The sequence below is a fragment of the Leptonychotes weddellii genome, chromosome 7, assembly GCF_054177405.1.
Source record: "Leptonychotes weddellii isolate Sample4059 chromosome 7, ASM5417740v2, whole genome shotgun sequence".
Classification (NCBI taxonomy): Eukaryota; Metazoa; Chordata; class Mammalia; order Carnivora; family Phocidae; genus Leptonychotes; species Leptonychotes weddellii.
In genome coordinates this window covers 95,435,522-95,461,240 of record NC_138375.1, presented here as the reverse complement: position 1 = coordinate 95,461,240, position 25,719 = coordinate 95,435,522, and the positions used below count along the sequence as shown (strand labels likewise).

At 40.9% G+C, this 25,719-nt stretch overlaps 1 protein-coding gene across 9 annotated transcripts in view; it reads left to right on the top strand.

Annotated features, from left to right (window-relative positions):
- Window positions 1-25,719, top strand: part of MAST4 (microtubule associated serine/threonine kinase family member 4) — a 519,579-nt gene that overhangs the window by 178,725 nt on the left and 315,135 nt on the right. For 2 of the 9 annotated variants that reach the window (XM_081825666.1, XM_081825665.1), the window contains exon 1: window positions 15,566-18,386. The exons of 6 other annotated variants lie outside the window; for them this stretch is intronic. In XM_081825666.1, coding sequence (XP_081681792.1) covers window positions 18,348-18,386 — 39 coding nt within the window. In that variant the 5' untranslated portion in view covers window positions 15,566-18,347. Of the gene's footprint in view, window positions 1-15,564; window positions 18,387-25,719 lie in introns of those variants that run through there. One more of the 9 variants, XM_081825664.1, reaches the window with a different exon arrangement.

Sequence of the window (25,719 nt, the reverse complement as noted above, 5' to 3'; positions counted from 1 at the left end):
GCCCCCCCCCCCCCCATTAAATGTAGCATTTAGATGAAGAGCTTTGAAATCAGAGAAAGGCACATGAATTCATCTGGGAGTGAACTTACATGGAACAGGCTCTTCAAGCATTTCTTCAGTGATCACTAATCAGAAATGCTCTTGCCACACGTTATTTTTCTAATAAACAGGAGAGTCGTAAGTTCCGTGTAAGTAGGGGAACCTTATGGTCACTCATGACACCAATACAAATTCAGAATTATATAGTTATAATTGGCAATCACTCAGCAACAACCTCCTAGTGTCCTCACTTGGGAATTGATCTGTCTGGAAGGAGGGGAACACCCATTCATTCCACTGATGTGACCCTTCTTTCATGCTGCTGATTTATATTTTAACGGTAATATATATATATTTTTTTAATATAGGGATCTTTGGGGAAAAAAAAGATAATAGCCCACAGTGTTGCTACCCCTTTTGACATTTTTATAAAAAGTCATACATGTCCAATATTAGAAAATTCTAAGAATACAAAAAGGTGAAATGTAAAAAAATGATTTACCTCTCTTTGTCCCTCTCCTCAAAGGTAATCATTACTAATTGTTTCTTGTTAGTTGTGGAAAAGAATTATGTATGCCTCCATAAACGTAAAATTGTTTTGAATTTTTGGAAACTGCTTTGACTTCACTTTTTAATTTAATGTGCAAATATCTCACATTAGCACAGAAAAGTCTACTGTGCCCTTTTTAATGATGACACACAATTTCATCTCATGGATATACCATTATATAAATTGCCCAAGCGGTCCCCAGGGTGTGGACTCTCAAACAACTTTGAAAGCCCTGCAGCTCTGACCCACGTGACATCCGCTGTGAGAATGCTTGCACACCATTATTTTTAGTGGTAGGCTGATTTGTAGTTGTTGGTGAGGTAGGTTTTCTCCCAGTGTCTCATCAGGATGATTTAAGAGTACATTGTGTTGTATTAAATAAATGTTGTAACAAATATACTCAGTTTTTGCTGATTTAGAAGTTTCCTCGATATTGTTATTATTTACTTGTATAAACAACAGAAATTTATTTCTCCCTCACTTCTAGGCCATTTTGGCAGAGATAGGCTCTCTTCCACGTAGTCCATCAGGAACTCAGGCTGACAGAGGTGCGGCTATGTTTTTGTTCTTTCCAAGCTCCTCTGAGTGTTAACACTCAGATAGGAGATGGGGAAGAATCACATGTACCTCCTAGTCCATTGTCTGGAATTCCGTCTTGTAACCATACCCACGTCCAAGAGAGGCTAGGAAACTATTCTAGCTGCATACCCAGAAACAAGAAGAAGTGGTTTGATGAGCAAGTAAATAGCTAGTCAATATGACCAAAAACATGAGTGGGAGCACTACCCAAGCCTCACTTGTCCCTGGAAGTGGTGCTTCCGGCTGCCTCTTCTCTGTTTAGATGTTGCAAGTTCAAGTTACCATACTTCACTGTTTCGAAGAACCTGCATTAGGGCCAAAAGAAATCTGAAGAGGGTTTTCATGTTGGGAAAAATGCTGAGTAGCAAGAAGACTGTTGATGGTTTGTTTTGCCCCAAGCTCTTACAGAGGCAATGAGAGTGGTGCTGCCAGGCTCCGCTGCCCTTCCCCCCCCCGGGGGGGAATTACACTCAGCCTCTCAGCATCAGGCTGCTGTCTGTCCAGAGCTTTGAGCGGTGTCTGTGAACATCTGTGCTTTATCTTGGGCATCTTTGAGCAAGATGTGTCCTAAGTTGTCAGAAAAGCCTGGGAGGTTGTTTTCTTGGGTCTGGGCGTGCTCAAAAGGTTTTCCATGTAAATTAATGGTAATTGCTTCTTTGGTTTACACTTTCTTGGCTTATGAAAGGTTTCATAGGATAGCTGGGGAACTCTATCCAGCGTAGGGGCTAGTTAATCCAGGGAGGATACTCTCTGCTCTGCTCTCCAATTTCCTTTGCCTCTCCTCTCTGCCCTCCATCTCCCCTCACAGTTCTTTACGGACTGTGATAGCATAGTGACTATGCAGAGGAGTTAATCCAGTGTGTGGTTGAACTTGAGAAGACAAGAGAGGGAGCAGGGATGGAGCGGGAAGGTTTTTTGCCAAGTCCCCCCTTTAAAAGGCTTTCCTCTGAAATCAGAAGTTAGAGGATGCTGCTCTTGTTGTGTAGAACCACTGTGTTTCTGCTCTCTCTGTCCTTCTGAGACTAACGAATCGCAGGAAAAACCTCGCTGGGGGCTTTCCAGGTGATGACTTTCTGCATAGAGGAGGGCCATGCATGCACAGGATCTGGGCAGAGGCCCAGAGAATCTGCCGGGCAGAATGGTTCATGTTGGCTTCTCTCCCCTACCACCAGGACTCTCTGACAGTTGGTCCCTGAGCGCTGGAGAGGGATGTCAGCAATGCTCTGCTGCCTTTCGCCTCTGCTTGGGGGGAATGGTGGGGAGGAGGGCCGGTTCCCAGCCTCGCTGTGGCAAAAAGCCTGCCTATTTGAGATTTAGTAAAGATAGCATATTAACTGGATCGGCACTTTTTTTTTTTTTTAATGATAACATTTTTTTAAATGATAACATTTTAGGGTGGGAGTGAAAAATAGCAGCTATATTCTTGGTCTCTGGATATGTTTTCAATGTGAGAAATAAGGCAGACTTGTCCAAACACATTGGAAGTTTAACTGAGAAAATGATTCAGGACATGTTAAAAAAAAAAAAAGGTGTTTGTCCTTCCAGCTCCGTCCACTCTCTCCTGCCACCTTTGTTTGTGTTTATTCAAATAAGTTGGATGCCTCTCAGATCTTGGGCAAGCCTCAGAGTATTTCTGATGCCTTGATAGAACACACAGTACATTCTGGGTAGGTTAACATCTGTTAATGTATGCATCTTAGAATTCAGTCATGTCAAGAAAGTACTCAATCTGGTCAGCATCTTGATTTAGTCGTGTGATGGGTGCTAGTGTCATGGTTTGTCAGGGAGGTAAATGGACACATGAAAAGGCATAAAAAGACCTATTTCATTACTCTCAATTGATGAAGGCATTGCACATCCTTAAATAATGCTAACTGTCAGGTTTTTGGACACTTCTAAGAGAGGAGGAAAGATATTAAAAAGATAGCTGTGAATGCAACAGGGACTGACAGAGAACCTGGTGGCTCTAGGAATCAATACCATAATTGTGTTCCTGTGCTATAATTTATCAAAGCACCTCAAAGTATTTTACAAGGGAGTTCAGGAGCGCTCTAATTTTACAAATGAAGCCATTGATGGCTGGCTGTAAACTGCTCCTTAGCCCCAGTCTCGGTCTGCGTTTGTGTTAGGAGACAGAGAACGGCAAACAACAAAATAAAAGACCTGTGAGGGCCAGGTGGATGGTGGTGTCATCTTCTGCATTAGAACGCCGTCCGTACGTATCAAGATGATACAGCCGGTGGGTGCTGAGCTGAGTGCAGAGCCACACCAGACCAGGAAGTATGCCAAGAAACGATCGATAGAAGATGTATTACTGAAAATTAATATTCTGCTGCTGAATTATTCTTATTGATTTAGGGGTTTTAAAAGTGGCCATGGATAATTCTATGAACAAAAGGATTTGTATTTCTGGAGCAGAACACCAAAACAACAGAGGAAATCCCATCTCTAGCACAAAACCTTGAAGCATGGCTCAGGAAACATAAAACTGGACTTGTGTATCCTCAGGAGGGCTTCTGTCTATTCTTGCTTGGAGAGGTGGTTATCTCTCAAAGCCACACGTGGTAAAGTTTCATTTGCTATGGTCACATCTTTACCCTGATATAACCTGTGTTTAATAATTAGTCAGAAGACACATTAACAGCCTAATCTATAAAGAGGAAAACCAGAAATGCTTGAGAGGTCTGAAGCAGGGTCAGACGTTTGAACTAGGGGAGTGTAAGGCTGAGGCTGGAAAGGGGAATTTTCAGAGTTTGGGAAGAGCCGGTTCTGGTTTGCTCCAGATGGCAGCTGTCCTGCATTGCCCTTGGAGCATGGTAATGCTGCGCTGTGGCGGGTGAATGTCAGTGGGTTTAGGGAGCTGCTGCCCTTGACCATGCCTGGCTACCTCCCATACTCCCTTCAGTCCCCTTCCTCCTGGTGTTCTCATTGTCTTCCTAAGTCCCCACCTCTCTTGCAGTGAAGTCTATTATTTATAGCAGCTACAAGGTGAAGCAGCCTCACTGGATCTCAGTTTTCACATCTCTGAAGTGAAGGGTTTGAGAGGATTTCCAGCTCTGAAACGGAGTGATTCTAGGGGTCATCTGAGACTGACCATCCTCATTGAAGCATCTTCTGGAAAATGTTAATTACAACTCTCTGTCATTCTAAGAGTTTTTTAAAAAATCTAATTCCTGATAAAAATACTCTTGGGAAATCTTAATGTATAGTTATTGACCATTTACCACCTTTTTGTGGGGAGCTTTTTACCTAAAGCATTTTCTATTAAGTAAAAAAAAAATTTTTTGTCTGCGTTGTATTTTCACAAATTTTCACAAATACTTATAGCAAAAGAAAGCACAGAAAAATGTTTGTAATTGGTGAATTGAGGTGAAGAGTGTAAGTGTATTTATTGAATTTTAAATTTTCTGTAGGATTGAAAAAATTAAAAATCAGGGTAAAAATGGAGGGTAAAAATGGGCAGGTGTCTTTTTCTTTAAGGAAATTGAAACAAATTGCAGGAAGCGATTTATTAAATGACTTTCCCAAGGGCAGTCAAGAGCCAAGTGTCAACCTGGAATGGATTCCAGTTGCTCGGTTGCCATTCTTGTGCTTTTTATTATTTTTCAGCCATATTTCCTCCCTAAAAGAAAAACAGAGGAAGGAGTTTCCTCCACATACTGCTTCTGAACATTGCAGTGTATTTCTGCTTACAAAGGATCCAAATGAGCAAAGCAGGAGATAGGTACCTGCTTTATAAAACTGCTGGTTGCCTGGCATCATGTAGATCTTTCACCCATTGAGAAGAAGTGGGTGGTTCTATTTCTGAAACTAGAATTTTCATTTCTGACAGCTTGAACCAGAAAGAGGAGTCCATGGCAAACAGTAGTTAGTAGTGAAGGGAGGAGTGGTAGATACAAATCACATAGGCACAGTGCACTCTTCCATTGCTGCCAAAATGGAATGTTCCCTTGGAAGGGCATTGGGAACAGGAGAGGTCTAGAAGGTCTTTAATTCTCTCGGAAATTTAGGAGAGCAATGTTGACCACTTCGTGGACTCTGCCTGATCCCAGGCCTCTGTGGGTTAAGAGAAGAGATGGGTTTCCAGGGGCAGCTTTACATGAACAGACAGTGGTACTTGCCTGTAACTTTCCCCATCTCCTCTCTCTCTCTCCTTCTGGAACCTCAGAGAAGGAGGGTCTCCATATATTTTTCGGAGTTTTAGGATATTACCTAGCCTAGTAACAAACTACTGAAATCAAAGTAACGGTTTATGATGAATTCACACCTCACTGATGTTACAACATATGTAAATAGCTGAGAATCTGTTACTCTTTGTAGTCAGTGTGGAGTGAGCTCCTTATAGGTCATCAGCTTGTTGGAGGGGCGATCACTTTCACTCAGGTCTCAAGCAGGCATCATCCTTGCTTGTTTGGACGATGACCTTGAGTGCTTTCATGACCCTTGGTTGCCTCCCTTGTGCTTCATCAAGCATGGTGAGCAGCCATAGATATGTAGAAGAGGCCAGCCCTCCCCTAAGTATCATTGACATTACCACCTAGAGTACTGTTGATGGGGCAAACTCTGTTTCTCGTTAGATTACCCTCCTCTCAAAATAGTTTCTCTGATCTTCATCTCCATTAACAGAGAGAATCTAGGGTTTTAAAAGCTCAAAGAAAGGGGTGAAGTGCACTGATGTAAATGGTATTTTGTCCAGTAGGTGGCGCATCAGCAAATCTCATTTGCAACTGGTGGAAGTAAATAGGCTGAGGACTTTTAAAAGATACATCCATAATGCATGTAAGGGAAAGGTATACTGTACATGCAAGGTGGGTCACTAAATCAAGTGGAAAAAAACAATTGGATGATTTAAAACTTATCTTCTAATTGTTAGGAAACTGTCAAGAAGAACATTTTAAAAGCTAATATCTGGTTGAAATTAAAATGCTTTATCATGTCACATGGAGATTTTTTTCCACAACACTTGGGCTGCAGATCACTGCTGCAAGTTAGAGAATATGTAATCTTGACAGTATTTTGAGTTTTAGAGAATAATATATGGTAGATGTTTTGGTATCTTCGATGTATATATATATAGAGAGAGAGAGAGAGAGAGTGTGTTCTGAAAATGTTGAAAACTTCAATAGCTAGGGCAATGTCCTCGAGTAACTTTAAAAAAAGACATTTTAGTGGAACATGGTGCATGTAACTTCTTGAAGAAATAGACGTCATGCTACTGGAATACATTATTAGAAACTCCACTGCATGTGCAATTAAACACCACAGCTAAATGAGTAACTCCGTGCTAAAAGTCTATTAGTTACGGTTTTTATACTCAGAGATGGTTAAAGATGCTTCTTCAGAAGCATGTAAAGGAAGTGACATTCTCACTTCTTAAAGGCAAGTATCCCCTCTAAAAACTGAGTAGCGAAATTGGTGACGTGTTTCTAAAACCTGTATTTCAGAAGACAAGTAAGGACTGAGAGAAAATTCTGCTTTCCTGTACAGTATTCGAATTTTATTATATATTTTCCCTAAAGAAATCTGTATTTTTACTGATGGCTTAGAGTAAGGAATCTCTGTGTACTGTTTTTATAAAATGGAATCAGATTTGGTCTTACAATATTTTCAGTAGGTAAAATATTCAGGATATATATTGGCTATTGTATCTAATTTTCTTTAGTGGACAGTTAGAGAATACAATGAATGAGCTTTTCACAGATGTCCTTTCTCCTGTCTCAGAAGAGAGCGGTGACAGGCATTCAGAGTTGTCAGGTGAGCTATGAAATCTTCACCAGAGAAACCTCAAAAGGAAAAGCTGAAGGATCCTGTTTGCTTTTAATAATTGAGTCATGTAATGTGTTTAGTAAGGCGAAGACCAATAGGACTTATCCAATTCACTGAATTTCAATTTTAGAGGAAGATTGTGCAAAATGTGCCTTGTCTTTCCATGAAAATGCTAGTCTTTGGTGAAAAGAGATTAAAGTCCTATTCTTTTATAGCCACAAGAATTAATTCTTCTTTCCCTTACTGTTTTCCATCACTGTCTCCCCTGGTCCCTTTCTCAAGTTTGATAATCAAGCATGGGGAGGATGACAGGAATTCTGTAGTAAGAAGGTCCCTACTACTGCGGGGCTTAGTACTCCTGTGCCCTTTCGACCAGGGGTTGTCAAACTTTTGCACAGTTGAATCATCTGGGGAGCTTCAGAAAGTACTGATGCCTGGGGCCCACCCTGGGGGGTTGTGATTTAGTAGATTGGGGCCTTAAATTTTGCAATTTATAAAATATGATGCAGGGGCGCCTGGTTGGCTCAGTCAGTTCAACTTTCGGCTCAGGTCATGATCTCAGAGTTGTGAGCCTGAGCCCTGTGTGAGGCTCCCTGCTCAGCGCCGAGTCCTCTTGAGGTTCTTTCCCTCTCCCTCTGCCCCGCCCCTATTCTCTCATTCTCTCAAATAAATAAATAAATAAAGTCCTTTAAAAAAAAAATCTTCCAGTGATTCTAATAAGAGGATAAATTTGGAAACCTCCCTTATTCTCCACCTACCCTTTGAGTTCATCCTTCCTTGGTACTTGTGTCTTGGGACCCCTGACTGCATTCTGGTGGGACTGAGTCTTTCCTCCCTGTGTTCTCAGCATTCATCATAATGCCTGGCTCATAGTAGATGTTTAGCAATTGGCTTTTGAATCAAGGGGATAAAAAAATGTGTATAGTAATACAAGATGTAAACAAATTGATTCACACACTTCTGACTCAGGGCACTTTTATTGCCCAGGTAGATATTTCTCCTTTACTGGAAGAGCACAGATTTCCTAATCTCCTTTCTTTGCTTAAAGCAATGATAAGTATATAAAATTAAAGAGGAATATGTTCTGTTGTGTGGTATTAGCTAGAGTCACAAAGGCCAACTTTAGATAAGAGGACAAAGAAAGGCTAAGCCTGTATTCAATAAAGCTCAAGGAAATGAGTGTCAAGAGTTGTCAATTTCTAATGGAATAATTCCCGATGGTCTTACTTACAGAATATTAATTTATCTAATTGATGGTAATCTGGTCAATTTATTGTAGTATTAAAAATGCAAATTATTTACCACACCAAAATATTCACTGATGTTCCTGAGACTTTTTAAGTTTTATTTTATTAGGTGATAATGGGAGGCATAATTGTTAATGTTTGATTCTGGCAAAATACAATTAGTTTCTGTGAAACACATTGTGCATTAATGATATCATTAAGATTAATGAATATAAATGAATGAGCGGGGGATTTCAAACAGAACATAGTGACTTTTTAACAGTCTGTAAAACTTGAGATAGGTTTCCTTAATTTTTAAGGATAATGTGCTAGAACTGCATTCTTATATAGACTATAGAGAAACTAAGTCTAAGAAATCAGCTATCAGCAAGATCAAAGTTTTTAAACATTTATTGTTATTTTTTTGAGAATATTAATTTTTGTTAAAGCCATTCCTTGGTCTTACTTGAAGAACTACTTTAAAGACAGCTTTTAATAGCAATTTCGGGGTTCCTTTATGTATAAAAGTGATGAATATTTTGGTGGTTAAAAAACAATAAGGGTAGTGTACACTGTTCATTAAAATTAGATAGGGGGCACCTGGGTGGCTCAGTCGTTAAGCGTCTGCCTTCGGCTCAGGTCATGATCCCGAGATCCTGGGATCGAGCCCCGCATCGGGCTCCCTGCTCTGCGGGAAGCCTGCTTCTCCCTCTCCCACTCTCCCTGCTTGTGTTCCCGCTCTCACTATGTCTCTCTCTGTCAAATAAATAAAATAAAAAAAAATCTAAAATTAGATAGGAGTTCGGGCGCCTGAGTGGCTCAGTTGTTAAGGGTCTGCCTTCGGCTCAGGTCATGATCCCAGGGTCCTGGGATGGAGCCTCACATTGGGCTCCCTGCTCAGCAGGGAGCCTGCTTCTCCCTCTCCCTCTGTCTGCTGCTCTGCCTACTTGTGCTCTCTCTTTCTCTCTCTCTGTCAAATAAATAAAATCTTTAAAAAAATTAGGGCTTTATGATGGTCTTGTATACTACAGATGTTCTATAATAGAAATCTGTTATATTTATAATTTTGAAATATTAAGAAAACTAGACAAGTGTTTATTTTCTTGAGCTAAGAGAAGGAGAAAGGAGAACAGGCTGCTCTTCACGGTCTTTGGATAGAGTCATGGACTCAATGTGTGACATAATCCCAAGAATCCCATGGTATTTTGAATATTAATGCATGACTATATGTTCTTAGAATGTAGAGGGACCCTTAACCACTAAGAAACAAAAACAAAAAACAGAGTTTATCTATGACTTGTGCAGTTGAAATTTAAACACTGTTTTCAACTTAGTTTTGCTGAACTAGATAGACATTACTGTTGGATCAGCGGGCAGTGCTTCATGTGACATCTCCCTAAAGTATATATCCTTGGCCTGACCTTCATTTAGTGCTTCTGTTTTTCCCTCTGTATGCACATCACTGTGTGGGTACACCCACATGAGTGTTTGTTGGTGCATCTATTTGAAGGTTTGGCGGGGGAGCCCTTGCCCTTGAATTCCTGTTAAAGCGCCGGTGGGATGGACAGTGAAGGCAGATGAGGAAAGGGGGAGGTATTTTGGAATGTGGCTGCTGTCTGGGCCCTGGTACCTGACCCAGAAGCCTGAATTCTTTTGTTTGCTCTTGTTTTTTTTTGTTTTTTTTTTAAACTGTTTTCATGACCTTGGGCTCTTCTTTTAACCTCATTGCCTTACTTTACTTGGTAAATTGGACCAGTCTCTTGCTTTGCTACTTTACAAGAAACCGATGAGGATTAATGAGCTAGACTCTGGAGCACCTTTTGTGTTTCTCTGAAGAGCACATTTAGGGGAAGCTAGAAGACAGAGTTCGCACCGTAGAGAAGCAATGTTCTATCACGTTGCCGTGTTTCATGGTTGAGTCCCAAGGAGTCCTGCTTGCCATTATCCTAAAAGGAGTGCTAGCAGCAGCCTCATTTCTGTTCACTTCTGAATTGAATGACACGTGAGTGCAGGGTGATGGAAAGAAAGGCCAACTATATGTGGGGATCAGTGGAGTCACAAACAGGTTTCAAGGGCAGTGTCTGACTTAGGTATGCCTGCCTGAAACAGGCCGACTTGTTTTTTAAAACCCCTTTTGTATGTATCTCTTAGACTTACTTAGCTCCTCAGTATTTGTGGAAGAGTCACCAAAAGTGCTTGGCTCTGTGTGCATAATGCCAACAAGATCTAAAAGAGGTTCCCAGTCCAAAATCTCGGAATTAATGTACGCTGGTGTCTCAAGGTAGGGTGAGGTTCTAGACATGATTGTAGGGCTTAAAACAATTAGCTTGCACGTGGCTCTTCACATCTGTATTGTAAGCATGTCAGTATAAACATCCGTAGAAAGAGTGCTTGACTACCTCATGTATCCAATCCCACCCTAATTTTATTTAGCATGCTGTCTTTGGACAATCAGATTTTCAATTCCAAGGTGACTGGCTTGGTTTCTCTCCTTAGAAGATTTTTCAGAATTTTTCCCCCTTCCTGCGCTTACCTTTTTTTAGGACGTTTAGCGAGGTAGCAATACATTTAACCTAGAACTCAGCTTCCTGTCAGTGTGAGATTTTTAAAAAGTTTAATACATGTGTATTCTGAAAGTGCTGTTGTAATCTCTGATTCAGCGAGTGTAGTTGGAATATAGACGATACAGTTCAAAATTCTGAAAAAATTATCCTCATCTTTTATCTCTGGGCGTATGTCATCACTTTAGGAATAATTTTAGGACTGTCTCTTTTCTTCAGATGCTCATAAAATACTTGGTTGATACCAGGAGCGTTACCACTTCTGTATATACATATTGACTTACTCATTTCTAAAGCTCCTGCTGTTGATAGGCATCCTGTAGCGGTGGGACTGCTAATGTCACTTCACTCATCTACTCTGATCTTGATAGATCTACTCATGTGAAATACAGGAGTTTGCTAACAACTAGTTCACGATTCCAGTGTTAGCTGTGTATCGTTTAGAGATGAAGGGACATAATTGAAAAAAATATATTGGAACTATTTCCAATTGTCAGATCTTCATAAATGCTCTCGTATGAAAAAAATGAAGTATTACCCAGTTTTATTAGAAATGCTATATTTTGTTGGATCTGTGTGTTCGCAAACTAGAGAATATTTTCCCTGCCGTGATTGATGTTAGGGCATTTATGGGGATAGTCTGCTATATTTCATATGTATATGAGGATGTCATTGTTAAAATGTTCAAAAGAAAATTATGTATGTGATTTATATTTTATTATTTCCTCCTAGGATGTAATTTTTTCAATACCATGATTCCTGTCATATTGTCAGTAGTGATTTGATGGGTAATATGCCAGAAATAATTAGATAAAAAAAGGTGATGCAAACGTCAAGACAATATAGGTTTCTTGTGAAAAGCCTGAAGCGAAATCATGCATGTCACATTGTAGAAATCACCAGTCGCATACATTTAAAGAGTCTTCAGGATTACAGGCGGGATGGAAAATGGAGCTAAACGCAGGAAGCGTGGGATATTTCATAGGCATATGCTTGCTACTGACCCCCACCTGCAATCTCTGCTAAATGAAACGTGTTTTAGAAAATGCTACTCCTTGGGCAAATTCAGACTGTGGTATATTGTCAGTGGGAAGGTGTTAGATCCCGCCCTTTTCCTTTGAGTAGGAAAAATTCCATCTTTCTCTGGAAGGCAGGCAGCCTGTCCTTTGTTTTAGTCCTCTTCCTGTCAGGTTTGAACATTTTTCTTTGGGGAGAAAAAGACATACAGTACGAAGTATTTCTTTACCTTTGTTGACCTTAGAGATTAGAACGTTACTTTAAAATCTCAAGTGACTATTTTAAAACACAGGACAAGGTAATTGATGGTTTCAGTGTTGCCTCCTGAGTATAAGATCTCCTGGGACTTCAAACAGAACGGAACCTGTCTCCAGGTGTCTTTTTACTTTTGAGCATTGATGACACTGGTTCACTTGTATGTTACTTTAATGAATAACAGATACTTCTAAAGATTAGACAGGAATAACTTTGACAGTAATATTGTCATATTACAGTATTAATATTAGGCAGGAATGAAGATGAATGTCAGCTAGAGCCAAGTACGTAACCTGTCTTCAGAGTCAGCATGCAGACCGTGGTATGTGTTCCGGCCCCACACTTCAGCCCACCCCTGGTGTTAGCATGCTCACTACTTTGTGACTTGGGAGGATGGGGATGAGAAGCAACTACTGGGAAGCTGAGCCCTGTCTTCTGCCTCTCCCGTGTTCCTGGGCGGGCGAAGGAGCCTTGCAGTCAGAAAGTGGCTGAGTGGTATGTGATGCAGATACTCTGCAGGCTGATGGCCTGCAAGATCATGGAAGAGGAAGGAGAGTGTGGAGACATGGCTCTGGGGCCAGGAGGGAGGGACCAGGTGCCCAGAGTGGACTGCTCTCCCCCGAAGGGCAGTGGGATCAGTTTCCCAGTTTCCCAGCAAATGGCCTCCTCCTCTTCCCCAGCTTCCTGGTGAAGTCCATAGTCATAGCTCCATTTTCTGTCATAGAAACTGAAGCTCAGGGAAGTTGAGGGACTTGCCCCAAGTTACCGGGTTCCCATTTGGCATAGCCTGGACAGGGACGGCTCTCTGTGCCAGGGGCTTTCTCCTAGGGATGCTGGAGAGTCATGATTCCTGAAAATGAAGGGAGAAGTCTCAGCGCTGTTGAGAACAGGGTGAGCAGCCTTTGTGCCCTGAGTCATTTCACCTGAAGGGCAAGAGCCATTTAAGGAGTGCCTTCAGTGGTAAATTCCAGAGAAGATGAGACCAGGAAACAAGGAGCCGCCAAAAAGCCCCACAGGTGAATGCGGATGTGTAGCATGTCCGGCACCACCACTGAAAAGGGTGCCTTTGGTTTTGTGGAATTTACATGTTGATAAAAAAATGACACTTTATTTGGAATCCGATCGTTTTGGAGCAGCCAGAAAGGTGAAGTTGACACTCAGAGGGAGTCCCTGGAGGCCCGTAGACAGCTAAGAAGAAAGTAGAGGCCATACTCCATCACTTGTCTCTGGCTGCCTTCCGCCTCCTCCTGTGTTCCCCCCCGGGGGGCGGTGGGGAGGAGGAGGTCCCTAGCTTCTGTCCTGAAGCCGTGTCTTTTGGAGACACGTGGCCCGTAGAATCTGGAATTCCTTATGTTCTCTCTGGTGTGTTTTGACCACTGACAACTTAGAATGTGGTGATTTTTTCTTGGGAGCTAAAAATACCTGACACCTTTCATGTGTTCCTTTCATCTGGAAAGCACTTTTTCCTCCTTGGTTTAAGCCCTAACAGGCAATAGGGTGGTTAGCAACCAAAATTGGAGAGTCAGCCGGAAAGAGTTGGTTCTCAGTCTGCCTTTCCTTGACTGTGTGACCTTAGGAAGTTGCTTGACTTCTCTGAGGGTCAGTTTCCTCCTCTGTAAAATGGGGATTAAATCTAACTCATAGAGTTAGTATGACGATTAAATGAGATAAACTTTATAAAGTACTTAGAACAGGGATTGGCACATCGTGTGTGGTCAATAAATGTTGGCTATTATTATTTAGAAGTAAAACATGGAGGAAAATAAAGTGCAAAAATTGAGGAGTTTAAATGTAAATACGGAAATGTATTTTTGAACAAATCTCACGGCTACCTTGGTCATTGGCATCCGAGGTTCTCTTTACCACTTACATTGCAGTATGATTATATTCCCAATAGTGGATACTTACATGCATTCTCTGGAATGGTCTGTTTCTCCTTTGTAAGTTTTTATGATCTTTATTTTAACTTTTCTTAAATACAACGCATTCATTGGCCATTGCCATTGAGCTTATGAGTGGAAAAAGTAATCAAATGGTAAATGGAAGATTTGTCCACTTGGCCACATAGACTTACCTGGTCATTGAACATAAATAAAAGACATGTGAATCCTTGGTCTGTTGTTTGAGAGTAACAGACAGGATCTAGTAGTGAATGCATTTTGAGGCTGTTTGTCTATGTTGCTCGAGCTGAAGTAGTGATCGCTGCCACACATGTATAAGAATACACTATGGGGCGGTCCCACCACGGATTGTGGTAATGGTCTAGAGATCACATTCAGAGCATACTGACAACTCTTACTGAGGGGATGAGGACCCGGGTAACAGTGGCGTTCTTCTGACTCTCCTCCCTGTGGTAGGGAGAAACCTCCTCTCTGCCAGGAAACCATTCTCACAATCCCCTCTGATCTGGGCTCCCTTGGCTTGTGGGTGGGTGGTCCAGCAGCCAAGGCTGAGAGCTGCTGGTAGGGAGTGGATTAGTTCAGTGGTGTGCAGTGGGCAAGGTTAAGTCTGGAAACTTACCCCATCTTTGGTTTTTTAAAAAAAACTCACAGTGTTCCTCACGGCAGTTCCTCAGTGAGCATTCAGTTGGTGAAGAGTGGGTGTATAATCAGAATGAGTGTTTACGTTAGGGTAACCAGTGTGGAACTAGTGAAGAGAGGTAACTTCTTTTTAATTTTGTGAAAAGTACCTGACCAGGTAAATCAGATGGCAAACCTCTATCCTTATACCAAACATTACTGCGGACAGTAATTACAAAATGTCAGTCCACCCCTTTGTTGAAAATGTGTGTAACCACATGCTTCCTCCACCCCGCCCCCAACCCCATTTTTCTCAGGATTTAGAATTGTTTTTGTTTCTGTGAGTCATTTTTTGTAATAATGATTAAAATTTAAATTTTACCCATATTATAGTGTCCATAGATTTTGAGTGTTCTTTGAAGTAAATTACACCTGTGATAGAGTATGCATGGGGTGTATCCATACAGATACTTCTTTTTTTTTTTTTTTAAGGTTTTTATGTATTTGAGGGAGAGAGAGAGAGAGCAAAAGAGAGAGAACAAGTGGGGGGGGCAGAGGGAGAGGGAGAAGCAGACTCCCTGCTGAGCAGGTAGCCCGATGTGGGACTCGATCCCAGGACCCTGGGATCCTGACCTGAGGTGAAGGCAGATGTTTAACCAACTGAACCACCCAGGCGCCCCTCCATACAGATACTTCTTTAAAAAATCAAGTAACATGAAGCCCCTGGCTTTAGATAATAATTGATGAGAAAGCCTAAGAAATTTTATTTGAATACACATATAACAGCATTAAACATTGAGGTTGGTATTTTTTGAATTGACTCACGATATTGTGAACATATTCCATGAAGGCATAAAATCGCAGGAAAAATGAGTTTATTAATGGAAATTAAGCTAGATCCTAATTATTACCTGTGAATAAGTGTCATCATTTGAAGTTTTTATTGCATTTTAACACATGGCTTGTCTTGATGAGAAAATATGTAGCAAAGGGTAAATGTAGCAATTTTCCTTTTACTATTCCCTCTGCTAAGTCGTTATTGCTTGATGTTATTTTTCAGCAGCCTTTCATTTTTGTCCCAAATGTTTTTGCCTCTGGCTGGTTTTATTTCTTTAAAACGTATGTATCACTTCTCAAAGTGATACATTTTGACAGGTAATCGATATTTTTTCATACTAGATTTGATGCTGCAATGGTCATAATCTTCATCTTAGACTTAGTTAATGGTTGAATACTAAACTAGATTTTTATCTCAAAATAGTCTTTTGTTAAGAAACATATTTGCCCACCCCCCCAACCAAATTCCTTTTTATCACTCCCACCCACCAGGCATCTCTAGCTGCCACAGTGCTTGGGATGCACAGAGTCCACTTATCTGGGATACACATCTTTTTGACTTTTTGACAGTGTGTCCTCAAAATGTCTTGAGATAGCATTTCCAACTAGCTTACCTAATTGGTCACAGAAAAGGTGCTTCTGGACTCTACCTTTTTTTTTTTTTCTTCCTCCTGGCAACCTGTGATCTTTATTTCAGGGGGAAAAATCTTTTCCCTTCCTTCTCTGTATTGAAAACTTGGTACCCTCCACTAGACCCCACTTTTTCTAGACTGACCAGCACAATGAGGATCCCAGTATTCAGAGCACAAGCATGTGTCATGACACCGAGCTTGGCTTTTGCTTTTGAAAGTTCAGCTTCTTAGGTCATGATTTTTTTTTTTTCTTTGCCTAAAACCAACTAGGGCTTCCTTATGCCTCTGTGTACAGATGACAGTGATAGTCTAAGCTGGTAAATATATTCTCACCTCCTGCCAAGGCACTTAGTCTAAGATGGCCCTTCCATTTCAGGCAACTATTCATGCTCCTCTCTCAGGAAGGTGACTTGAGGGAGAAAGGTCAACAACTGGCATACCTTTTGTTTTCATCGAAGGAAAAGGTCTCACTTTTGTGGGAAAAGATGAAAGTACAGGTGGGCCTGTCAAGAATGGGTATCTCTTTCCACCAGCTTTGCAGATCCCGCACAGATAGCAAGCCGACCTTACTGTCCCGGCTCTGAGACTTTTTTTTAGGTTGTTTTCTTTTTGTTTTTGTTTTTGTTCTGTCCTTCCATGTAAACAAACATGTACAGTTTCTCTTTTTTTTTTTTAACACGTACAGTTTTTAAAAATCTTTTTAAAGACAGTTGTTTGGAATTCGTTGGTCCCTTTTGGCTTGCACAGTGATCACTTAGGTGCTGTTTCTTTGCTTCTTGAGACTGTACTACTTCTGCACGTGTGAGAGAGAACTAGCTTCCTTCCTTAAGTGGTATCAACTGAGCACACCTAAGTGGAAGAACACCCCGATACCCGTCTCTGCTGATAGCTCTGCTAGTGCTACTATTTCTTGACAAGGTTTCTCTTTGTATGTGTGGAGATGTATGCAGACTGTTCAGGAACATAAAAGGCAATCAATTTTCCTCAGTGGTTAGATTCATAAATCCCCAAGCTATTTTTAATGACATAATCTAATCAATTGATAGCACTCCTAATAGTGGGTTGACAATCAGAAAGAGAAAGCTAGTGTAATAGCAGGTGGATGGGTAAGGAACCTCTAGACACTTTCTTCCCCACCCCTTGCATTAAGAAATCAGATATCTGGATTAGGTAAAACCCAGGAAATGTAGATTTTTAAGAAAATATTATGCCTGTCTTACTGACCTCCTTTCTTGCAAGAAAGAGACTGTCTAATGGATAGAGTGAAGGAGAATGTGGTTTTCAGACAAGTTGCAGAGTCCTAGACTGCCTCCTCAGAACCAAACTGTAATCTCAATTTAAATATCTCTAGGATAGAAATCAAGGGGGAATAATTTATTATAAATTGGTAGTATTGTATGTTGTTACTCCTGTGCCAGGCCAGTAATGAAAACTTAATATTCATCTCCTGGTTGCTTCGAATTGAAATAAGATGAGGATGAGCAGCGTAAACAAGCTGAAACAGACTGTGAAATTGCACATGATGGGAATCTTTCTTTTAGCTGCTTATAGACTGTAAATAGGTTAATCTTCCAACCAATGATGGCTCTTACGATTTCTTCTGCCTTTTTACATTTTGATCAGGTCTCAACAAAATGAAGTTACAATCAGGAGGGACGTTAATATCTAAAATGTTTCTGTCTTAGGGCCAGGAAACTACTGGCCAGGTATTTATGTGAATGAGTTGGCTTTCACACTGGGAGGTGGAAAGTGTTCTGGCAAGGCTGGAAGAGCAGCCACCCAGAGCCCTCTGTTTGCAGGGTTTCGGGCAGCGTGCGTGTTCTGCTACATTTTTTTCTTTGATGCTATCAGGAAAGATCAGGAAAGATGAGCAGCAGGCCTGGCAGTGCTGCTCGGCTGACCAGCTGTGCCCTACTTTTTCCCCGTCCCAATCATTGGCTGCCTTCTACAGAGGTGTCTGTCACCACTGATTTACTTAGCCACTTCGACCTTATAGTTGCTTCAGAAGGGGCTTGACCCAGAGCTCCTGCCGAAAGCCATTTACTGGTCTTCTGGAATGCCTTTGAAGGAGAAGGAAAAACAGGGACCCCACGATTTCCTGCCTAATAGCAAGAGCCTCCCCCGCCTGGCTAAATGCATTAGGTACCTGAGCCCACTTGCTGCCCTCTCGCACCGAACTGCAAGCCTCCGTGCTCTCCGAAGTTGCTGGAGTGCATAACTAAGCGGCACCAGCTGACTCCGGGCTCCAATCAGCTAGAGCGTGATGTAAGTGTTCAGCAGCTGCCGGGCTCTGAATTAGCGTGCTGAAGTAGAGGTAGTACAGCATGGCTAGACTGTTGTGAGGCTCAGAGAAAGCGGAGGGGGAGATGGATGAGTCCAGCATTCTAAGACGAAGAGGGCTCCAGGTAGGAGATCCTTCCGTTCTTGAAATGTAGCATCCTCAGTGGTCTGCCGTTGAGGATTTGAAAGTTCCCTTTTCCTTCCTTTACTGGGCACGGATAACGTGCACGGTTCTTCGTATCCACTTGGCAAAGGGATACGCTAAGTCTCTAGTTACAGGGTTCAGTGACACATCACAGGGTTCAATGAGAAAGGCTCTTTTGTCAGAGACAATAGATAGGACTTTTAGTTTGATACTTTGTGGGTGGTTTTTCTGCTTGTTGCTGAAGAATAGTTAAATTGTGGCTGGTGGTGACAGCTGATGAGCCAATCTGGCATTCTGTCAAGTGTCTGGGAAGTCTGTCGAGGGTGGCAACTCCGTTCAGTTCTGGGAACACAGGACTCAGTTTTGTGTCAGGATCAACCCCCGAGTGGCAGGAGCCTCTGTCTGATGGCCTTGCAGATGTGTGCAGCTGCTGAGAGTTTTCTTCTGTCAGGGAGATGAAAGTTTCTGCTGGCAGCTCAATCACAGTCGACTGTAATTTGTTTATGTTGAAATGAGGAAAGATCCCCATCTTACTGCCTTGATTTTTGTGCCCAAGGTTCTCTAATTAAATTACTCCAACTTTAGTGTACAAATGTATTCCAAGTTAGAACTTGGCAAATCAGACAGCTTGAAAAAAAACATCTGCTTAGCGATTTGTAAGTTTAAGGAAGCCAAAACATAAGTATGTTCAAAATTAGTATGCTTAACTCTTTGATAACTCTTTTTCCTGCGAATAAGTGATATTTTTTTCTGAAAGAATCTAATGAGTAGCCATTGTTAAACCCTCATTCATTATTTTTGGAAAAAAAAATGTCACATGCATGCTTGACAGTACAGAATAGATAGCACATTTAGAAATGCTTCCAGATAGCCCTTAATAGGCTTTGACTTACAGCTGGTCTAGTTCTGCTTTTTTTTTTTGTTCTAAGTGTCTGTTACTAATACTGTTATTATTCATATTATAATATTGTGGGTAAATTAAAGGATTATTTGCAGGTAAACCAAAGAGGGATTTAAGAAATTGGGGTTAAATGTCATGTATTGTTCCCAACCTAAGTAAATAGACTGCCTCTTTAATGATTTTCACTGTGGTCATTGTTTTGAATGTACAGTGCAGTTAGTCACTGCTGTGGATTTCCTTTTCTTTGTTTTCATCACATCTATAAAGTTCTGGTAATGCACAGCTGTCTGTGCGGCTCCATGTCCTCTTCGGGGTCAATGGTTAAATATGGAAAGTCTCTTTGTTAAAAAAGATGATAAACTATTAAGCTCCCTCATGGTTCAGCTTATTAATAAGTGACAGTTCAGCTAAGTTTTCTCTTTCCTTTAATGCATTTTAGATAATTGTGTAATGTATGTTGGATAAGAAACTCCTTTTTGTGGTTTATTTCTGTAGTATATATTCTCAGCACTTCAGAGGATATAGTTGAAACACACGGTGCTTTTGAGGGGTATAGATCTCACAGAACTTTTAATTTTAGAAATAAATAATGATTGTGGTTATTTAAAATACTGGAGTTACTTTCTATCTAAAAGATTTGCAACAAAACAAAGGAAACACAATTCATTGATATAATACTTAGAGTGCTAGATCGTTGTCATACTTAACATACTTTTACTACACCTGCCATAATTGACTACACCATGGATAAAGAATGCCTGATTTCTTTTATGAATGAGATAGAAGTCTTCATTCTGTGAGAAGTAACAATATAAAAGTGTTTCAAAGTTCTGCCACCTCATGGCTAAAACCTAACTTTGGCTCAAACAAAGCTTATTTTTCTTTTACTCCCATTATATCTAGTATTTTTTTAAAAGACACCTCTTACATAGAGTAGTTTATTTTTTTTAAAGAAACTGCTGTATAAGGAATCTATTTATAAAATATAAAATTTAAGTATTTGTATTACAAAAGATGTCACTGTGGAGTTCATGAGAATAACGAAACCTAGTGAATTTAAGAATTAAGTTAATTTTCAAATATACACTATTTGAAACATTTCAACATGTCAGTGAGATATATCTGCAGTAGTGAAGTGAGGCTGAAACCTACACATTTTGTATTTATGATTCTGACCCTGTGTTTGCGAGGTAATCTTGAGCAAGTCCTATACCCTCAGTGTCTGTTTATTTTTCCGTAAAATATTTCAGCACAAGACCTTTGAGTGTACTAAGTAGGAGATAGGTATAAATGAGGTTTAAAAAGTTAATGGCTATGGGGCGCCTGGGTGGCTCAGTTGGTTAAGCGACTGCCTTCGGCTCAGGTCATGATCCTGGAGTCCCTGGATAGAGTCCCGCATCGGGCTCCCTGCTCGGCAGGGAGTCTGCTTCTCCCTCTGACCCTCCTCCCTCTCATGCTCTCTGTCTCTCATTCTCTCTGTCTCAAATAAATAAATAAAATCTTAAAAAAAAAAAAGTTAATGGCTATATAATAAATACACTAGCATATAGTAGAAACTCAATAAATATTATGTTGTTGAAAAGCAAGGGATTTTTATTTTTATAACATTATATGTCATAACTAGCAAGATGAAATAGTTACATCTTTACTCCATGTATGCTATTTGAGTTTGTTTTTAAGTTAGAAGAATCAGCAGTAAAGACAGTAAACATTATTTATTTACAGGGATCATTTTGACAGGGCTACAGGATTTTATATAATAATAGGAGTCGATTGGTGTGCTGCACTGAATAGAGGCATACTGTGTGGAACAGACCAGTTTTTTAGATAACAAAAAGCCTAGTCAAAAATCTGGAGCACACAAATATTCTAATTCCATAAAATGTATTTTTGTAATAATGTAGTATGTGTTTAGAACCTACTTTTAGAATTTCAGTACCTCTAGCTCTTAAAACACGGGAATACTAGTGGTATTTTTAATATTTGGTCTTCGAGAAATTTTTTAGTGAGAACATACAATTTCTCAAGGAAGGGCTACCTCATAAAAGGGCAGCACAACTGAGTTGTTCATTCTAAGTGGCTCACTTTTCCATCTTTTCTGTGGACTCTATTAATATTTCTGGGACTACTGATAGCACTTCAATCACTGCCTTTGAAATGAGAATGAGAGAAAGAGGCCCCAGTGGCTTCCACTGTTAGAATCTGGGGGAAGTTTTCAGATTGCTTCTCAAAACATGGGAAATTCAGATGGATGGATGGGCTTGGGCAGACCTTGGACTTGGGGCAATTTGAATTTCTAGACAGGTCTAATTCATCAAAAGATAACTGGCTCCTTTCAGGGCTAATATTCCTCATACACAGATCATATTTTTTAAATGTCATGGAAATTAATTGTTTCAGTGGTTTTGTTATATGTGTCCTTTTTATTTGTTTTAATGAAAGTGTCCCTGTCCCTAATGTGTTAGCTCCCAAGGCTGGAGAAAGATGGACAGGCACCATTAAAGCAGCGACAAATCAGTAGAAGAGGGAGTGTTCTCCCAGAGAGATGTCATAGGATTCCTTTCCTGTCCTCCTGTGGTATTTTGCTCTACCTGCTACCATCTGTTGATTTCCCTCCTCCCTAGTTACGTATTAGCATTTCAGTCCACTTCCTGATTATCACATGGAGCTAGAATGTAAATGTTTTTTTCTTATATGATGCAGTTAATGACTAAATTTTTCGAATTTAGACTTCCAGATTTGTGTTAGGATTTTTGTTTTCTTTGCTTTCCCTTATACCTGGACTTCGTCTCCCAGCCTTTATTGAGACAACAACAAAAAGCTAACATTATTACTTTGGTCTAGGTTCTGATTTTCCACTGGCCATTATCTCAAGTTCAATTTTAGTAAGCAAAGAAGCAGGCGGACTCTTCCATTCTGACTGGTATCCAGCTACCTCTGTTTTCCTCAATGCTTGAATGTGGGTCATTCAAGTCATAATGTCTCAGTGTGTCTGAGAAGTCTGTCAACTTTAAAGTGATTTGGATGTGTTTACACTTGACCCAAAATTCCATCACAGTATTGTTGTGTGGGACTATTACTCTGTCCTTACTCATTTGAAGGTTCTGTGCAGTTAAAGGTAAGAACTCTAGTTAGAGGATTAATTTAATAAAAAGATGATAATAATAGTTTGGCATAAAGTACTTTTGTTCTTCGAAGGTTCCAGAAAGGCAAAGAGGCTTTTTTGGGACAGGAGGAATCAAGATGGTAAATGAACTTTTTTTTTTTAAGAAACAGAGCACAAGCAGGGGGAGGGGCAAAGAGAGAGGGGGAGAGAGAGAGAGAGAGAGAGACTCCTAAGCAGGTTCCCCTAGCATAGAGCCCGGCGCAGGGCTTGATCCTGCAGCCCTGAGATCATAACCTGAGTGAAATCAAGAGCAGGACTCTCTTTTTTTCTTTTTATTAACATGTAATGTATTGTTTGTTTCAGAGGTACAGCTCTGTGATTCATCAGTCTTACACAGTTCACAGCACTCACCATAGCACATACCCTCCCCAATGTCCATCAGCCACCCCATCCCTCCCACCCCCCTCCACTCCAGCAACCCTCAGTTTCCTCAGATTAAAAGTAGGACTCTTAACTGATTGAGCTACCCAGGTGCCTTGATGGTAAATGAGCTTTTGGTAGTTATAAGCACCTAATTAATTAGACCAGGTGTGGCCATATCTGAAGTGGTATTAGCTGTTGAAGGAGTTCACTTTCTGTGTCTGAGATGGATATAAAAAGTTGTCTGTCCATCTCTGCTCCCCTGGAAATCCTTTTAAAGACTTACAACTTCACATCATGTCCTTTGCTCTTAGTAAGAGTTGCTGGAAGAAATGGCTGTGATTGCTCAGCTCTGCGCTTTCTGGAAAACTCCCCTTGAAGCCCTATCCCTTATGATGTGCATCGTCTCTTGCATTAGGCCCACATGATAAATTAGCTTAGCGTTCACTACTCACAAAGGTCCTTCCCTTCCAGGTGAACCGGTTTGCTTCTTTGAATCAGATAATGAGAGCTGGCTCTGTCTTCCCAGTTTAGTCTCACCTGATCAGAACCATTGCATACTCAGCTGCAATAACTTTTGAGATAAATGTAGCCACCACTTCTCCTCTGTTGGGTTCTTAGTTCCCTCTTTGAGGAGTTGTATGGTTTTATGTATTACATCTTGTAAAAATCTTAAGTTGCCTGAAAAGGTTTTTCAAAGTAGAGAAGGCCTGAAAATTTAATAATATTGTGCTTAAAGCAGTGAAATTATCTAAAGAATAATTTTAGAAGAAGACAAAAGGACACTAAAAGACCAGCTAATCAATGAACTAGGTAAACTGTAAAAACTGTGAACTACATGAACTTACAAGGATCAGTATTCATGCAGCCACCAATCATTTTATTGTTGACACCAGAGTGTAATGAGATAAGGGTGTTTGATTTTACCTGAAACTTGAATTGCAAATAAATTATGAGCAACGGTAGAGCTTTTTAAAAAGTCTTAGAAACCATGTGTCTGTCTTGGAAGCAACCTAAAACATGAAGGTTGGCAAATGACTTTAGAGACACACATGTCAGAAGACAACATTGCCATTAAAATCATGCATTTGACAAATGTTTCATGACAGAGGAAAAAGCTGATAATAATGAGAAGTGAAAAAGTAGAGTGTATTCAAAAGGTGTGTATAAGTCTATAAAAATGTGTAGCATATACCCACACATTAGTCTGTATGAGGCAGAGACGGGAAGTTGGGGGTGGTGGAAAGAAACAAAAAAATAACTCCTATCTAACATATATTAGAAACCTGTTTTTTTTTCATGTAAAACAACAGGAAGAAAAGCACTAAAAAGTTAATTACGTCTTGATGGTGGGGTCTAAGAATTTATCTCAAATGTACTATTCTATAGTAAGCACGTATTACTTGTATAATCAGTCAAAAGTGGGATTTGGGAGCCTCTTTATAATTTTTTTGCCTTGTCGTCTAGGAAGAAGTTTTATACCACTCACTAAGATCAATGAAAAGCTCTTAAAGATTGTTTTTTATTTCATGTCTTTATGAAATTGAGAAAGATAAATCAGTTCTAATATGATACATAGTTCCAAACCTTAGGACAGTGGTTCATCGGAGGCTGTCCTTTTGAACCACCTGAGGAGCCTCTAAAGCGTGAGACCTAGATGCAGTCCACATGGATTAAATTAGCATCTCTCTCAGTGGTATAGCCAGGCTTGAGACCCACTGCTCCTGGGGGATTACACATCCAAGGAACCCAGAGTCATGGAACCTCCTCCTTCTGTATCTCCAAATGCAAAGTTTGACAGCCTCTAAAAGGTGTGTGGCACGTTTGGCCTCCCTTCTTCCAGTGGGACATGGGTTTGTTTTTATGGAGAGGTAGGTGGAGATGGATGTCCTCCTTGTCTTTGTTTCTTGACTTCCTAAGTAATGGTAATGGTAGTGATGTGAGAGTTCAAACCATTAACAAACCCACCTTCAGGGGGCAGTTATTAGAGTGGGGTGGCTAGAGGCAGCCCTAGACCATTAACCTGAAAGGACCCAGGGCACTGCTGGTGTCCAGTTCCATTTTTACATTTTTTTTATATTGCTGGCACATGCCCTGTGATTTATGTCTAGAAACCACCTTAGGCATGGAAGACAGTAGCTTTGTCTCTTGAAGCGTTATCCTCACGCTGGCCATAACAAACACCTGTGGTTTGGAACTCTTATTGTGGATACTCTTCCGTAGTGCCCTTGCTTGAGTTCTCAAAACACGTGCTACTCTTAGATTGTGAATGCAGATGCTTTTGATTCCGGCAGTCAAGGATAGAACTCCATTCTTTGCCTTTCTTTCAATAAATGTCTTATGATAATAATAATAAATGCACTACTGGACTTTTCATCCCCGGCTCCAGCAGCATCAGGTGAGTGGACTATGGTACCCACCTTGAGGGGCTGAGCGTGTGGTGGGGGAGACACACAGCAGCTCTGGCAACAGCCAGCGCCGGGTCCTGCATCTGTCACAGTGCGGGGGGCACGGCGACAGTGCCAGGCTGTGCCTCAGGAGGGGGAAGGCTTCGTGCAGGTGGGGGTGTTGCTGCCAGGTGGTGATGGATGACCGGGCGCAGATGAGGCGAGATGCATGTTCCAGGCCAGGGAAGCAGCTGCACATGCCAAGATGGGGTGACCACATGGGGTGCACCCTCCCTTTGGAAGGAGCTACAGGTGATGCCTTTTAGAGGGAGGAAGGGACCAGCCGGAGGCCCGAGAGCCATGCCTTGTTGAGGGATCTGGATGGGACTGTCAAACAATAGGAAGCCATTGAAAGATCCTAAGCAGGGCACAGCAATCTTGTGCCACCTGTCAGCTGTTGAGTCACGTGCGAATGGAGAGTGCCCCGGGAGAGGCCAGG